Source organism: Odontomachus brunneus, unplaced genomic scaffold (assembly GCF_010583005.1).
Source record: "Odontomachus brunneus isolate Ranch 3 - 2012 unplaced genomic scaffold, Obru_v1 Obru_scaffold_018, whole genome shotgun sequence".
In the NCBI taxonomy this organism is placed as follows: domain Eukaryota; kingdom Metazoa; phylum Arthropoda; class Insecta; order Hymenoptera; family Formicidae; genus Odontomachus; species Odontomachus brunneus.
The window spans coordinates 1,129,614-1,146,377 of NW_022639468.1; the positions used below are offsets into that span (position 1 = coordinate 1,129,614).

The 16,764-nt window shown below is 32.4% G+C and overlaps 4 protein-coding genes across 9 annotated transcripts in view; 2 read left to right on the forward strand and 2 right to left on the reverse strand.

Annotated features, from left to right (window-relative positions):
• The window catches only part of LOC116841751, a 177,891-nt gene extending 176,563 nt beyond the window's left edge, over positions 1–1,328 (reverse strand). The window contains exon 1 of the mRNA XM_032810079.1: positions 1,182–1,328. The gene's annotated coding sequence lies outside the window, so the exon portion shown is untranslated. The remainder of the gene's footprint in view (positions 1–1,181) is intronic.
• A 56-nt stretch (positions 1,329–1,384) lies between these two features.
• LOC116841749 (ubiquitin-60S ribosomal protein L40) lies at positions 1,385–2,520 on the forward strand. Of its 2 annotated transcripts, none has more exons than XM_032810074.1 (3): positions 1,385–1,545; positions 1,928–2,127; positions 2,254–2,520. In XM_032810074.1, the coding sequence occupies exons 2-3, from the start codon at positions 1,938–1,940 to the stop codon at positions 2,448–2,450; spliced, it is 387 nt and encodes a 128-aa protein (XP_032665965.1). In that variant the 5' UTR covers positions 1,385–1,545; positions 1,928–1,937; the 3' UTR covers positions 2,451–2,520. The 2 variants fall into 2 exon arrangements, with proteins under 2 accessions (XP_032665965.1, XP_032665966.1); XM_032810075.1 differs by lacking the exon at positions 1,385–1,545 and adding an exon at positions 1,668–1,856.
• Positions 2,521–2,648: 128 nt separating this feature from the next.
• LOC116841748 lies at positions 2,649–3,960 on the reverse strand. Of its 2 annotated transcripts, none has more exons than XM_032810073.1 (3): positions 3,689–3,960; positions 3,004–3,135; positions 2,649–2,914 (listed from the first exon to the last, which is right to left on the reverse strand). In XM_032810073.1, exons 1-3 carry the CDS (start codon positions 3,890–3,892, stop codon positions 2,777–2,779), a joined length of 474 nt encoding a protein of 157 aa, XP_032665964.1. In that variant the 5' UTR covers positions 3,893–3,960; the 3' UTR covers positions 2,649–2,776. The 2 variants fall into 2 exon arrangements, with proteins under 2 accessions (XP_032665964.1, XP_032665963.1); XM_032810072.1 differs by having other exon boundaries at positions 3,004–3,153; positions 3,689–3,941.
• Positions 3,961–7,660: 3,700 nt separating this feature from the next.
• LOC116841773 lies at positions 7,661–16,555 on the forward strand. 4 transcript variants are annotated; one of them, XM_032810118.1, is made up of 6 exons: positions 7,661–7,860; positions 8,097–8,191; positions 8,729–8,834; positions 9,414–9,631; positions 9,726–14,193; positions 14,379–16,555. In XM_032810118.1, the coding sequence occupies exons 3-6, from the start codon at positions 8,826–8,828 to the stop codon at positions 14,388–14,390; spliced, it is 4,707 nt and encodes a 1,568-aa protein (XP_032666009.1). In that variant the 5' UTR covers positions 7,661–7,860; positions 8,097–8,191; positions 8,729–8,825; the 3' UTR covers positions 14,391–16,555. The 4 variants fall into 4 exon arrangements, with proteins under 4 accessions (XP_032666009.1, XP_032666011.1, XP_032666010.1 ...); XM_032810119.1 differs by lacking the exon at positions 7,661–7,860 and adding an exon at positions 7,884–7,961; XM_032810120.1 differs by lacking the exon at positions 8,729–8,834 and having other exon boundaries at positions 7,662–7,860.
• Positions 16,556–16,764: the final 209 nt, after the last annotated feature.

A 16,764-nucleotide genomic window follows, 5' to 3' on the forward strand; every position in this document is an offset into this window, starting at 1 on the left:
CTAGAGTTCTATATCATATATAACAATAGTTTTAAAGAAATAGTTGATTTTACTGATTAAATACAATAAACAATTACTACATACATATAAAATATTAAATTATAAAATATAAAATATAAAATTTTAAATATTGATATATTTAAAGACCAAAATCAAATATCAAAATAAGAATATCCAGGATTGAGTACGTATCCAGACATTTATATCTTTGCCTTACTTTTCAATACCTATGAGATATTAAGAAATATCATCGTATGTGTGTATATCTAGATAAAATATCATAATATGGGACCCGAAAGTATATATATAATTGAAAAATATTGACATTACCGACTGTTTCGACCGATATAAATGAAGAATTAATCCATAATATCGCATATTAACTTATAATGGATCTGTTTTCTGTTCCTACACTGCTAAACTGGTGCAATAAGTTAGAGTGAGAAAAGTATATTTTTTCTCACTCTAACTTATTGCACCAGTCAGCAATGCAGGAGTAAAAAACAAACCTAATATCGCATCAGAAATTAACTAACTATACAATTTGAAAGATGAAAAATCATGCTGGTACACTATTTATAATACTATCGTTACCAATACTTATCATGTTTTCCTTCAGCGGATCGAAAATATGAAGGACAGTAAAAATTCCGCGCAACGACTACGCGAACACAAGGAAGCAATTCGAATGCAAATGTCCAAACACAAATGTCCAAAATATCTTCCAGGGATATCCAGATATCTCTGCGACGTCTCTAGAATTGTATTTTGGACATTTATACTATACAGATATTTAGTACATATATTAAACGTTTGATGTAAATTAAGCCAATGACAACCAGGTACATGTATCAAACGATCGCCAAAAATCGCCCAATGAACGCCCGACAGACCTGACTCGACGGCCTGTCTTGCGAGGTGTTTACTTTCGATAGCTATTCAATGATATTTTGCCACGATAAACGCACGAAACTTACTTTTGGCATTCTCGACAGTATATCTCATACGAGACTCTACTCCCAGGATTCGAAGGCGTGAAAGGCAACCGTTTGAACTTGCAACTGCCATTGTATGAAGAATGCACGATACTACAGTCGTACCGTAACACCGACGTAACACCGTTCCGCGAGTATCGGTGGCTATTCAACAATACTTCATCACGACAAACGTCTGAAACTTACCTTCGGCACTTCCGACAACGATTCGCGCACGAAACTCGTCCTCAGCGAGCCGAAAACGCAGAAAATACGGAGCAGCTTCTCGAGTCTGGATTTCGACGTCGCAATTCATTTTCGAGCTGAACATATATACATATCGCAACGATTAAGTTTCTCGAAGTGTCAACCAATCAATGCAGCACCCGCATGTAACCTCCAATTCGTTTAAAAAGTACAAACAATGCATCTTCATATACCACATCTTCATGTGGTTTACACAAGATGTCACACGAGTCGTATACCAACGAAAGGTTACGAAACTGACGGATCATTACTGAATTTGTTAGGTTAAGTCGAGTATCAATCGTCACCACAGTTGGCAGAATAAGTATGCGAAGTTATTAGATATATTAGATATATTTCCATTTATATTATCAAACTCTTTGTCATAATTTTGATAAAGACATATTCTTTATATAAATTACAAATCTTGAAAAAAATATGACATAAGAAACAAATGCATCGCAATATGTTGCCATTATGCGCATTATGTGTGTATGATGTGTTGATATTAAGATTTTCTGCATTACTCTAAATTTTTAGTGTTTATTCTTGCATTCCTATAGCAATTGCAAGTCAACAATATAATTTCTATTATATAATTTAGATGGTATTTTAAGATAGTTTTTTTCAAAAAAGGTTGCTCTGTGTTACTTTTATTGTGATGATCACAATAATAATCCTTATAATACATAATCCTTATAATTTAGGTAAGCCATCATGCAGATTTTCGTGAAAACTCTCACGGGTAAGACTATAACCCTTGAGGTGGAAGCCTCTGATACTATTGAAAATGTAAAAGCCAAGATCCAAGACAAGGAAGGCATTCCACCTGATCAACAGCGACTCATTTTTGCTGGCAAGCAACTTGAAGATGGACGTACTCTCTCTGATTATAATATCCAAAAAGGTATAAATGTGTAACTGGAAAAACTTATAGAACCATAAATACAACTAACCACATAAACTAACAGTTATCTGAAAATACTGCAAAATAGATGAGACAAATTATAATATGCTGACAATTCTTTCATAGAGTCCACTCTTCATCTCGTACTTCGTCTTCGAGGAGGTGTAATTGAACCAACACTGCGTATACTTGCACAAAAGTATAACTGTGACAAGATGATCTGCCGCAAGTGTTATGCTCGTCTTCATCCACGTGCAACTAATTGTCGAAAAAAGAAATGTGGACATACAAATAACATTCGTCCAAAGAAGAAGCTAAAGTAAACTGTTGATTTTACAGAAGTTGTACTTCTTACATATTAAATAGCAAATGATGAAACTGGTCTACACTTGATTCATGTGTCTCATTGTCTTAATTAGATAATAAAGTCAATCCTGAAAGAAAAGTTAAATTCTAGATCCTGAGGATAGATGAGTACAAAAGAAAAAGAAATTAAAATTGGTCATGAATGCTGACAGAGATAGGTTATTAATTGAGACAGATTTTTAATTTGATGTAACTCATTACATTGTTCCAGCATTACTTGTGCTGTTAATATACATAATTGTTATACCAGAAAAGACTATCTTATTATCTATACATGTTCTTATTAGCTTCCCAAGTAACCCTCTTTAATCAAGAAATAGAATGATTGCATTGTACAAAGTCCAACATATGCAACAGTGAACCCAAACAATATCTTATCCTTTTTGCCACCCATTAAATAGACTGGCTTGTCCAAATTAGCCTGTGAACAATAAAAACTGCTAGCCTTTTGACAATTACATATTACAATACATTAGTAATTTAACTGCTAGTAATATATGATATACTTGCCTGGAAATGCTTGTATTTTGCCCACATTTTTGGATCCAAAGTACGTGGTTTGTTAGTGCAATAACCAGCTGTAGATGTGACAACTGCTGGTTTGGTTTTGACGGTATCATAAATCATTACTCGTTCTGTCTTCTGTAAAGGAAGAGGAGACTGAAACAATACCAAAGTTTTTGCTTATGTATTCAACAAAAGCATGTATATATTAAAAGGCTGCAATAATCATTCCTTATATCTAAACAAAAATAATATCTACGCAGCATGGATCTTAAATTACAACATAATACTGATCATTCTTGTTCTAAAGCATTAATGATTATAATTCCTTCATTGTATTAATTACTGTTATAACACATTGCATAAGTGCAAGATCAGATTTAAAGCTGTTACATGAACACAAGGGCATATCCATAGTTGAACATAGCTCTGAATATATACATACATACATATATATCACAGATTTGATGACAGACAACTGACAATCAATGCTAACACAGTTTGAGAGAAAAACAGCTGAACATGTGATTTCATGGGAACAATTCGACACTCAAAGATGTTATATGAAACAAAATACGAAGCACGTAGTCCGTAGTCTATTGATCGGTGGTATACTCGAGTGGAAACATGCTAGATTTGACATGATCCTTGTATTGTTTGTATGCAATCAACTACGTGTATTTTTACTTACAATAGGAAAGAATGGTTGAAAATTAGTAGACGGCTTTAAACTACCAGTGAACGAATTAAATTGATAAAACGGCATCTTTACAGTTGCGCAACCAACGTTACCAACAAACGAAGGAACTACTGAAGCAGTGATCCCAGATAAGCCCGCTTTTCCACGCATGCGCGACGAAAACAGCTTCAGTGAAGTACATATAATTTTATACATTAAATTCTATATATAATTTTATAAATTAAATTCAATATATGTTATTCTTTTTTTATGAGCAATCATAATTTGGCTCAACAGCACTCTCTTTTTAGAATATTATGTATTTCAGTGAAGCTATTTTCGTCGCGCATGCGCGAAAAAGCAGGCTTATCTGGAATTACTGCACTGAAATATAACTTTATCCCAGCAGAGAGAAACCTGAGGGTGCGAATTCATGCAGCAGAATAGCGAAGTGTGGAACGAGAGCGGAAACAATCACGAGCGTTCCGTAGTTTTCGTTGCACGGATTTTCAATCCTTAAATACCTATGGAGCGAAATGAGTGTAAGCGGCATGAGTAGCACGTAACTAAACTAACTTTTAAATTAATGTTTTATCATTCGTTTTTATTATTATGTATATATATGTAAATATTTAATTAATGTGTTTTATATTGGAAATATTGACTGAAAATGTTAAAATCTATAAAATAAATTTTAAGGCGATTATAACTTTTTTAAATAATGACTCGCGATTGGTTGAGCAAAATCCGCGATGTGCTTATTTTGCTCCATGGAGACTTAAGAGCTCCTGTTTTAATGCTAAAAATGACGGATTTGTACATATATATTACGCATCCATTGTTAAATTCATAGCATAGCGGTTATGTTGTGCTGAATATTAATAAACTTGGCCAGCTGGATTGTTTGTTCTTCTTAATTTGAGGTTTGATGGGCTCACGTCTATTGTATGGTAGAAGTATGCATATATTACGCAATCAAAACTATTCCGCAGATTCCGCTAAAAACTGCTGAAAAACGCTCGTGATTGGTTCCGTTCTTATTCCGCTATTCCGATATTCCGCTGCATAGGTTTGCACCATGGACGTAAGAATATCTGGACGGAGCGTAAAGTATTTTTATTGGCGCGGAGTGTGAAGTCAGTGAGGTGGAGGAAAATCTTCGTCGCGTTCATCTTTGGTGATCAAAAGTGACATATATATATGACATATGTATATACATAGGTCGAGGATTTTAATCTTTGTGGTGAAAGGGCCTTATGGATAGGACTATATGGATGTTTACGATAAGTTGTCGGATTGGAAATCCGATTGAACAGTGGTACTCAATCGAACCATTTCAAAAAATTCCCTAGCTTAATCAGATTTTAGTAAAAGCTGTCTCAGCAGTAATCGGATTATTTTACGGACAGCTTTTACTAAAATCTGATTAAGCTAGGGAATTTTTTGAAATGGGTCGATTGAGTACCACTGTTCAAACAATAGCTACGTTCGTCACTGTAAATCGAAGACGTCGGATTGCTCTTTCATCTCGAAGATGCATGGAAATGAAAAAGATACGAGATCTCATATCTCTCACATTTCTGTGCATTTTCGAGGTAAAAGAGCAATCCGACGTCTTCGATTTACAATGCCGAACGCAGCTATTGTGCTCCGTGATATAGGCCGCCGCCATGTTTGGTGATCACTTCCGACTTTCATTCCTCTCACCCATGTGAGTTCACTCCTCACGAAATACATTCCGTCCAGATATTCCTACATCCATGGTTTGCACCTTCAGGCTTTTCTTTGCTCCTAGCTAGCAATGATCGGCGTACGAACGATAAATCGATATTCGATTCTTTTTTCGTCAAAAGTTCGATCATTTTCTCGATATTTACGCACTTAATAAATTCCTAAATCGTAATTTCTCGAAATCTATGCTTCATTATTAAATTTCATTAGTGAACTTTACTGAAAATTTAATTCCTGTATATACGTATGTACTGCACGCATATTTTACTTGAATTATTTTTAAGTCTGTCTTAATCAGAGATTTTCTCATTTTTTTCAGTAATATAATTCGTGTCATGTCAAAGGTTTTCTCTTCTCATTGTTAAAAAGAAGAAAAAATTTCTAATCTGTACAGTTATATTATCGAAGAATAAGTTTGTTTGCTCAGTCGTTGAGTCGTACTACGATGGTTTACTTAAACAGTGGCGACGCATAATGGCTCCTGCACACAGGACGCGGTAATGCTTGCCGCGCGGCAGAAGTTCACGCGACAGCCAATCAATATGCTGCTTTCCGTAATAACCTTCCAGCTCTTACGGAAAAAAAACATATTGATTGGCTTCCGCGCGGCAAGCATTACTGCGTCCTGTGTGCAGGAGCCATAACAGAGACTTTGGAATTACATTTGAGTAACTACTTATACAATGTTTATAAAAGTGGAATAAGCAAACAGATACAAAAATCGTTTCAATATTTTTCTAAATAATGAACTACTACTTTATTAATGTTTTATATACATGCTAATGTCAAAATGTTAAAAAAACATTTATGCAATTTGTTTATTGTATGTTCAACATATAATAATATTTATTATATTAATTTATATTGGACACTTTTATTATATTATATGATTTGTGTATCGTGTATATACTAGATAAAATAATATTACACAAGTGTTCTACGCGCGCGTGCGCGCGCGCGAGATCAAATTTAATTGTATCTAGATTATTATACATATCTACAAATGCCATAATCAATTTCTTTACTTAAGATATAATAGATATTATTTCTTTATATTAAATGTCTATTTCTTTCATATTAAATGTATCAGGAAAGTAGCATAAATATATATACCCATACAGCACACCCAGGTAGCAAAGTGACGTCTAAAGATGTCATTAAGACGTTATTAAGACGTCTATGACGTTTTAATGACGTCTTTAAACGTCCTATGCTAACCTTGCTACCTGGGCAGATCTTGCAGCAATATTACTGCAACGTTGCAGCAATGTTAAAAGTTGCGGCAGTGTTGCCGCAATATTGTTGCAAAGTTGCTGCAAGATCTGTGCTATATGGGATATATATATATATATATATATATATATATATATGCACAGGACTCGTGAATAATGTATTCCATTTCCTGTTAGAATATCTTGGTTTGGACGCATTATATTTACAACATATTTTTGTATTATCACTGTTGATTTTGAGAAGAATCGGCTCAGCCACATTAAATCCACATAATATAAGATTTAAAAAATGTCCAAAGACATCCAGAAGATTGCTGAATATCCGCATAAATCCTCAGAATACCCCAAAAATATTCCGAAGATTTCTAAGAGTCAACGCACAAGCACATTCATAACATGTTACGTTACGTTAAGTATTGACAATGCAATGGTTATATCTGTACGTAAAATTAAACTTAAGTCAACGCACAAAGAAATCCGTAAACTTAAATTACGGATATGCAAAGGCTCTACCCTTATAGAAATATCATACTAAGAATCATTGATAATTACTTATTATCCAGTATTTTTAATACTGAAAATAAGTAATTATCAATGATTCTTAGTATGATATTTCTATAAAGGTAAATGTCCACACAAGTTCTCAAGATATCCCTTCAAGATCTTGTGCTATGAGAGAAGGTGCATCAATACTCACTGCCAGTACTATGAAAATATATAATTATTGGGCGCGTTCAGCTGAAAAAGCACTCAGTGAGCAATCAACAATTATTGGTTCTTACTGTTAGATCTCTAAATCTAGACCAATTATATTAACGAATTGCTCAAGGTTGTGCAACTGTTGAGTTCGCTGAACGCATCCAATGTCACATATTCTATAAATTTCCAATATGGCAATGAATATTAGAACACAGCCAAAATGCAACAATGCATGAATGTACAATTATTGTTACATTTAATGTGATTGAGTTGCTGATTTTCCTCAAAATCCTTCAACAGTCATAATACAAAAATATGTAGATACGATAGTTTAGGTCCTAACTAGAACCTAACTGGAAATGAAAAGCATTTGGAATCTTGTGTACATATATTTTAGCTTTGCTACCTCTCTTGATGTTCCCTTCTTCACAAAATGTGCTTTTTCTTGACTAGCGCACTCTAGCGGAGTTTATTGTGAGGTTAGACACAGTTGCAAAGTTCTAGAAGTGTTGTGTGCAAAAGGTATTATTCACTACTATGATAATGGTTCATCTTTTTTTGTTTGCAAATTATGAAAAAGTTTCTAACAAAGAACATGTGTAAAGTGCAAATGAAAAATTATTGTATGTGCAAAGAAAAATTTATTGTATAGTTGATGCGTACCCACATTGCAAGCTTCTGTGATGAAATTTTTCTGAACATTATAACATATATTTTTCTTATAGAATGTATATGAAACATAATCTGCTTTGTTTCAGGTCATACTTGATATCAGAGTATTAAAATTTATAATTGAAGCATTGATTCATTCTTTACAACCAACGAAGAGTAAAGAGAATAACATTAAGGAGTTGTACGTATTGTATATATATATTGTTCCTCAGATATGATTTATTTTAACATTGATATCTTTTTCTGGCAGTAAATGTATATGGTCTGAAATATTATAGATGAATAAGGTACACATTATAAATAGACAATATAGATAAGAATATGTTGTCGTGTATAGATATAATAGATAACCCAATAAACAACAACAACAACAGTATGATTATATCAATGTTTTAGTTTTCCACTCAACAATGTAAGTATACTATAACATGTATATACATTGTAACTACATGTTGTATTTACATCGTTACGTGGGAAATTATAATATTAATGTATTATTACTATTATACTTGGTGTTTACTAAATAAAATATGTAATTTTATTATAATGGAAATTTATTATATATGTAAGATATACACAAAATATTTTAGAGATAACACATTTTATATTCACATAAATGTATGCTATATTTCTTGAGATTTATCAGAACATATACATGAAACTATTATATCTTATATTATGAAAAATACCAACATCTAATTAATATCCTTCTGAATAGTTTAAGGATTATTGGAAGATCTTTAATCACTTCAAAGAGATGATAGGCAAACTATAGTTGCAGCCATAGAATCCTCAGATCACATCAGTCCTGTGAAATGATAATGGTACTAAACCTATTTTTGCTCATATTAAGTTATAATATAAATGTAAATAACGTTTTTTAAATGTCGATAAAACTGTTGAATGCAACATAACCAACCATAATTTAATATTATAATTTAATATTTGTTATTTATTATTGAACACTATTTCAACAGTTTGCCACTATGAGCAGCAGCTCTGTTGCATACTGTTTTACCGACTAAGAGACGGGTGGTCGAAGGCATGTCATGGCTGAAGATGCCGTGCTTTAGTTGACAACAATGTGTTGATTTGTTCATTAAGTTTTATGTAATACAACAAATATGTTACAAGATATGTACATGGTGAAGTATTAAACATATGCAGCAATTATTTTAACTTTAAGTGGGAAAAATTGTACTAGGCATTCATTGTATTGAATAATAGATAAAGACACATTTATTTTTTGTGTATAGGGAGATAATGTTTTTAGCGTCTGGTGTAGATAGTAACATTGCTGAAAGTGCTGATTAAACTATGATATGCAACATTTGTATGAAAAACTAGACAAATATAACAATGTTTAATATATCTTTTACTTAAAAGTGACAATTTATTTTCAGGATATTTCCAATACGAAGATACCTTACATAGTTACACCAAAATTACGTAAGAATCGTAGGATTGAAAACAGATGGGGACTACAATATGAAATATCTGTACAGTATGCTGCATTTGGAAGGCAATGTTTACCTTATATGCCAACAGAATCACCAGTACCTTTGAGTGAGGAAATTGTGGAATCTGAACCACTATATGTGTGCGAACAATGCAAAGACTGGTTAGTTTATAATGATTAACATAATTACGACATTTTGTTATATAAATTTGATATAAAGTTGGCTGTTATATAAATTCCATGATTTTGGTTGCAGTTTTCGCTTTCAAAGCAGCTTAGAAGATCATAGTAAGAGACGTAGTTGGATATTTGGGATTTGGTGTCATAGTTGTTTCAGAACAGTATGTTCTCATATACCCGAAATAGGTTCTGTCTGTTCTATATGCATGGGAAAAGACAGTGAAAAACGCTTGTATTTACGATCAAGAGGATTTGATTTCCAACGCGTCCGAAAATGGGGAGCTGCAAAAGTATTTTACAATCAGTGCCAACTCTTTGAACACATGAAACTACATGGTTTGTGCTCAATAGATGTGTCTGATGTAATGCTAATGCCTCTACCTGCTGGTTTAAGCTATAGTGATTGGACTCCTGAATTGGAGATAGCATGTGAAGCACTTATGGAATATACATTTCTATCACGTATCCATATCATGGATTGGTTAAGGCTGAACAAGATCGAAAATAACTGGTGGAAATTGATTGATAATAACATAAATGATGACAATATGATAAGTAAAATTGTGAGAGGTTATAAGGGTCGACAATTATTTAAGACTTTTGAAAAGTCTGAAGAAGATCAGAATTCTAATTCTGACTTATCCAATATGAACTCTCTTCATATGGGATTTATTGATGCCAGTTTTAAGAATAAAAATAAGAATAATCATTCTGCTAATGCCATCTTGGACAAGAATGTGTCAGAAAACGAAGATAATCCATGCATGACAACTGATATTGCTTTTGTAGATTGTGGTCCCATTTCAAGATGTTTTGAACCAGAACCACCAGTGAGCTATGTATCTGGAAAACAAATGTCTGTTCTTAAAAAATCAAGACAGGATATATCAAACTTGAACTCAACTGCTAGAACAAACTGTAAAAGAAAGAAAACAGTGTTTCATGATTTGTGTTTTATTGAAACGGATATGTCTTATAAAAATACAACTATGGCAAAAGTTGGTGAAAAAACTGCAAATAAAAGTACTATGAACAAACAATCACTCAAGGACTCTTCAAAGCAACTTAAAGCAAAGCAATCATTTGTGAAGAAAACTGTTGGAAATAGTATTAGTAAGCCTGTAATAGAAACTGATGTTACTAAAACTCTAGACAACTCAATCAAGATCGATGTTCCGTTTTCTGCTAAAAAAATAAAGTTACATAAAGCGAATTCGGATAATTCAGAGCACAATCCACAGACATTGATAGAAATTTGTGATCCCAAGATGTTGACTGTCCAAAGTTCCAAAAAAGCAGATGCTACACTGATTATTAGCGATCAGCTTATTACAAATAACAAAAAAGCTTTTGAACAAAAATGTATAACTTTTCATGATAAAGATGTGATTACGATTGAGAAAAGACCAAAAAAACTAATATTACCTAATAGCAGTACAACTATCAAGACATTACCACAGAAGAAACAAGTTGCTGGTAAATATCTGATTAAAGACGGAAAAAGGTACCTTATTAAAGAAAGTATTAAGAAGAATGCCGGAAATTCGTCCAATCTGCTAGTTACAGATAATGTTTCAAAAGGCACAAAATGTCTGATATCCAAGTCGAATATTTCAATATCAACTTCTACTAATTCAGGTGAAGTCGAAAATATAGGTATGGAACAAGTAACTTCACCTCACAACGACATTTCTTTTTTAACGCCATCGCCATCCCCTTCTGAGTTATCTAGTGGTTCAAGCTGCGAGTTGCATATTAAGCAAACTTTGAAAGCAAAATTACGGAAGGAACCTCCGCAATTAATTTTATTAAATGATATTTCACACGAGATAATATCATTTGTTAAAGAGGAACATGGGGAAGACCTTTATATGAACGTAAAAATAATAGATCATATTCCAAAAGACTCTTCTCTTGACATGTCTAAAGAAGTACCAAAGTATAGACAGAAGATGATAGAAGAATTTTATCACATGAGTAAATCCGACTTGATGGAACGAATTAATCATTTGCAAGACCTTAGCGAAGAAATGAAGAAATCTATGAATTTTCTATCGAATAATCTTATCAGTGAAAAATTGAAATCTATTAAAACTCTTCTATTAATATTAGAAGATTGTATTAATATACATGATAAGATAGCGCAAGATAAGCAGAACGATGACGTGATATTAAATGAGTGGAAGAAGACGGATTTACATCAGAAGTGTCCATTATGCCACAAGCCTATGAAGCCGAAATCTTATGTGGTTGGATTTTCGAAATTCACTAGGGATGATGATTTATATTGTTATTGTTACAAGTATCTTTGTCACGTGTGTCTATCTTATCAGGGCACTTCGTCGCGGTTCATCGCGCATCAAAACTTGCACATGAAGATGGAACCTTACATTTGCCCGGATTGTCGTTATAATTTCATTGACGCTACATTTTTAGAAATCCACATGTGGACAGCTTGCTTTCACACGTTGAAAAGGCGCGTATTCGCATGTAAAATTTGCGAGATAGATGGATTTAGAGACATAGAGTCAATCACTAGACATTTTGTTATGATGCATTGTGTTACGAAGATCGCATGCGAAATATGTCATTTGATATTTTCTACGTATGGCGATTACATAAAGCATTACACGAGAATACATACGAATATGCCGGAACCAAAACCGATACGTCTTGTAATGTGTAAATTAGGCAATGAGATCATACGTTATGAAAATTTTATATCATATTTGTACAAATGTCCAGCAATTCAGGAAATTACATGGTACAAATGTCCTTTCTGTTCATTGGTAACTCTAGAAAACGAGCATGTGACGATGATACTTTTTGATCATCTGCGAGACTTGCACATGAAACGACTGTTCGAAGTCATGAGTAAAAAAACATTTACCATTATCATGAAGAAAAGGTTTGAAAAAAACAGCATTCCCCAAGGTATTTTGCACACCTTCGTAAATGCTCCAAGTGAAGACGGTACTGTAATACCTAAGATCATAAATACTCAAACTATTTCGTCGGAAATATTCGAACGTGGTTCCCACGGTACATGGCCCACAAATTCCAACGAATCTACATCTATTATTATGCCTGACACCGGTTCGCAAAAAACACAAAAAGTAGACTCTCTACCAAAAATCCTCAATGTTAGGTCAATGGCTGATTTAAAAGCAACCACATCTCAGTCTGCTGCTGAATCTGAAGTAATTAAAACTATATATGAAAAAGGAGACTTATCATCTGGAGATACGGAAAAAATAATAATAGATGACATCAAATCTGATATTAGCGAAAAGGCGAAAAAGTTAGAACCTGGCAAATGTAACGACGAATCGATCGCTTCATATGCAGATGAAACCAGAAAATCTCTACAAAAAGATGACATTTGTATAAATTTATTTACCGAAACAAGTAAAGAAATTTCACATTCTGAGCTTGTATCCAAAACAAGTACAACTGGACGTATAAAGGTGATTGATATCAGGAAAATATGTAAACCAAACATTGAACCGTTTATTGAGGAACTGTACGATAAACAGCCTGAAAATGAAAATGCAGTCGATGTCATCCCGAAACCTCCTCCGCTTGCCAGGATCCCACAACATATACTTAATTATAGGGAAACCGAGAAGGCGTGTAAATCAAGAAACGTTGCGAGGTCAACGTCTCTTTCCCGAAGAGTGGCTAAAAAAAGACGACGCATTGCCATATGCGAATCAACTGATACGCAAGAGGAATATATCGAATTCTTATGTCACATATGCAACGAAAGGATCAATACCTCTTGGCCCGTAGTGCGGACGCACTATACTGAGAATCATTCGCGTGAATATCAATTGGCGGCACTCACTCTGCGTTTAAAGAGGCTACCGGTTGATTATAGGAGATATTACAAGAGACTTTTGAGTAATAAAAAGCGAAAGTCTGATGTTTCTTTACCTACAGCGAAGAGGAAGCGCCGGTTACCAAAAAAACATACGGAGACAAAGGACACGAGTACGCCTGAGGTAGGGTTGTGTGTGAAAGAGGAGACTGCGGAGGACGGTGAAGGTAACTTCAAGTGCAAAAAGTGCGATCAACGATGCACTGACATGTCCGATCTAAGAGAGCACATTGCTGCTAATCACAGGTTGAAAGGCCTTTACCTGATATGCCTAGAATGTGGCGAGAACTTTGTGGTCGCGCCTAGCTTGCAGATGCATCTCAAAGCTTTTCACGGAATAGAAGATCCTATCAGCTACATGAATCAAAATTCCTCTTATGCTCCTGATGCGTATAACGATTTAATGGTGGAAGGGAAAACAACAGTAGCTAATCAGTGCTACGTTTGCATGGCAGTTTTTGAGGATAAAGCTGCGGTTGACAAACATCTGAGAGTACACGGTATGGCTTTTTTGAATCGTAAGAGGATAGAGGCGAGAAACGCTTTGAGGAGTCCGGAAAAGAAGTCAAACACGGAAGAGAATAAGGAAAGTTGTGTCCCAAAATGTCCAAAGGTGACTATAAAGCGAGATAAACCGGTGGAAGCAATCCTAGAAAAACTTAACGTAAGTAGTTGAACTCGTCATAAATTACTATAAAAAGATTAAAAGTAATAATCAGAAATTAATGTAAACGGAAGAAAAATTAGTGTGAGCTACATTGCGAATATTAATACAACAATCTTTCCCTTGTATTACTATTGAAAACTAGTATGAAAATTGTATGTTAACTATGCGTTAACTATTTTTAGGCGGCGATATAATTACATTGGATGAAAAACATGTGGAATAAAATATATAACTTTGTAATATAATGCATTTATTAATTTTAATTCTAATTCTCGTCTGTATATTTACGCGCTCATGCATTATCTTTTTCTCGTTGATTAATTGTTATTACAGAACATTGTATTATTGAATTGTGCGTTTTTTCTATTATCTGTATTACTAATTAGTACTAATAATTCATATCTTTCTTTTGAAACAGCTAAGGTACTGAATTGACAAAAAATTGATGACTTATCTCAAAATACATACATACATACATACATACATACATATATACATATCATATATACGTGTATGTATATATATATATATATATATATATATATATATATAAATATATATATGTATGTATGTATGTATATTGGCTGTATCATAGATTCATATCATGAAAATTATGTATTATATTAGTTGTTATGGTTCAAGATTGTTAATTATGTCCTCTCTTTCATATGATTGATTTTACAATCAATATTTCATTACGTTTATAACGATATTCCATCACTACCGTGACATAGATGAGTGGCAGATTCTTAAGAGCATTTTGAGATGAAAATTCTGACATGAAAGTATCGAGCCTATAATAATAATTTTAAGAAACCTAATCTTAACATTTAAATCACTACGTTATTCATATCTTGGTGACACGTGAGTTTCACGATACTCGAGTTTCACGAGACTCGATACTTATCTACAGGTGACATGATTTTATTTATTCAATTAACAATAACTGTCAATAATTAAATCTTTATGAGAGTATCGAAAATGGAAACATAAAATATCCTAAATATATATATATATATATATATATATATATATATATAATCAAAATTATTCGAGATTATATTTATTTTGTATAATATTCCTCATATATTCTAGGAAATAATTTAAGTAACATAATGTTAGATGTTTTTGTATAAAAATATGACGATTTCATAGTTCATATATGTGTGTGTGTATGTATATGTATTAAGAGGATATTAAAATTAGATTAAGTATGCATTAGATATCATAACTAGATACAATAATCCTTCTATTAATACTGTTGTCTTTAAGTAATCTAATTCTGTATACTTTATATATGTTATACATATATATATATATATATATATATATATATATATATATATATATATATATATATGTTATATATATGTTATATATACGTTATATATATGTCGTACCTATTAGCTAGATAATTTGACAGCCAAAATAATTGATCTGTCCAAAATTCGCTCACTTAGATAAATTTGATCATATAGTTTTGCGATAATTTTGCAGTGTAGAAATCTTATAAGATGCTGGCGCGCGATATGCGTTGTCAAGGACATGTAAGACATATATGAACCTGACTTTTCATAAAGTTCGTTCAAATTAATATTAATCGATAAATTACTTTTGTTTCTATAATAAGGTAGGATAAGATAGTTGATTATATTATATTCGTGGGTAAGTGATTTTTTTTAAACTGTTTTCATTTAACACGTTCGCTGATGAATCGATGATTCATTTGGGAAATTATTCCAAAAGCTCATTCTGTATTTCTTTTTATGTAATATAATGTAAAACGAACAATTTGTTTTTATATGGAATAGAAAGAAGAATTATCGTTATCAATTATCGTTATATATATATATATATATAATATATAATTATCGTTATATATATATAATATATAATTATCGTTATATATATATATATATATATATATATGTATGTGTGCGTGCGTGCGTGCGTGCGTGCGTGCGTGTATGTGTGTGTGTGCGACGCTGATAGCGAACGTGTTAAAGATATTAATATTTTGTATTATAATCTTATTTCAAAATGTCTTCAGAAATCTGCTATTAAGTGTTTCATGGTAGTGATAGGATATCTTATATAGATTTTTAAAAGACTTTGTCATTTATATTATAATTCATTGTAAATTTATTTAAAAAATTATTTAAGAATTTATTTAAGAAGTTAGAAGTTAGAAGTTATTTTAGAAGTTTATCTACAGTAAAACTCATTATAATATATATATATATATATAATTTTATATACGTGTTTAAGACATATGAGTGTTATTTTAATAAAAATTCTATGTACGTCAATCTATAAGATATACCATAAGATAATGTAAATAGTTATTCTGTTTTATAGATTAATGTCATTTTATACCACTAGTTCTTAATCGTATAATTTGTAATATACGTATAATTTGTATCATACAAGAATAAAGATCTCTCGAATATTAATGATATATTCATATTAGTGGTATATTCATATATCGTTCATTTGTTATTGAAGGATTGCTGGTTATGGGGCGGATATGGATGATATCTACACACACAATATGATAAGATGGATAGA

Bases quoted from the DNA above. Each gene is read 5' to 3' on its own strand.
- LOC116841749 (XM_032810074.1), top strand. From the start codon at position 1,938: ATGCAGATTTTCGTGAAAACTCTCACGGGTAAGACTATAACCCTTGAG. The intron at 2,128-2,253 runs GTATAAATGTGT...ATTCTTTCATAG, and splicing joins TGATTATAATATCCAAAAAG to AGTCCACTCTTCATCTCGTA.
- LOC116841748 (XM_032810072.1), bottom strand. From the start codon at position 3,892: ATGTATAAAATTATATGTACTTCACTGAAGCTGTTTTCGTCGCGCATG. The intron at 3,154-3,688 runs GTAAGTAAAAAT...GTATTGTTTCAG, and splicing joins TTCAACCATTCTTTCCTATT to TCTCCTCTTCCTTTACAGAA. The intron at 2,915-3,003 runs GCAAGTATATCA...TATTGTTCACAG, and splicing joins CAAAATACAAGCATTTCCAG to GCTAATTTGGACAAGCCAGT.
- LOC116841773 (XM_032810117.1), top strand. From the start codon at position 9,135: ATGTTACAAGATATGTACATG. The intron at 9,156-9,413 runs GTGAAGTATTAA...ATTTATTTTCAG, and splicing joins TGTTACAAGATATGTACATG to GATATTTCCAATACGAAGAT. The intron at 9,632-9,725 runs GTTAGTTTATAA...TTTTGGTTGCAG, and splicing joins TGCGAACAATGCAAAGACTG to TTTTCGCTTTCAAAGCAGCT.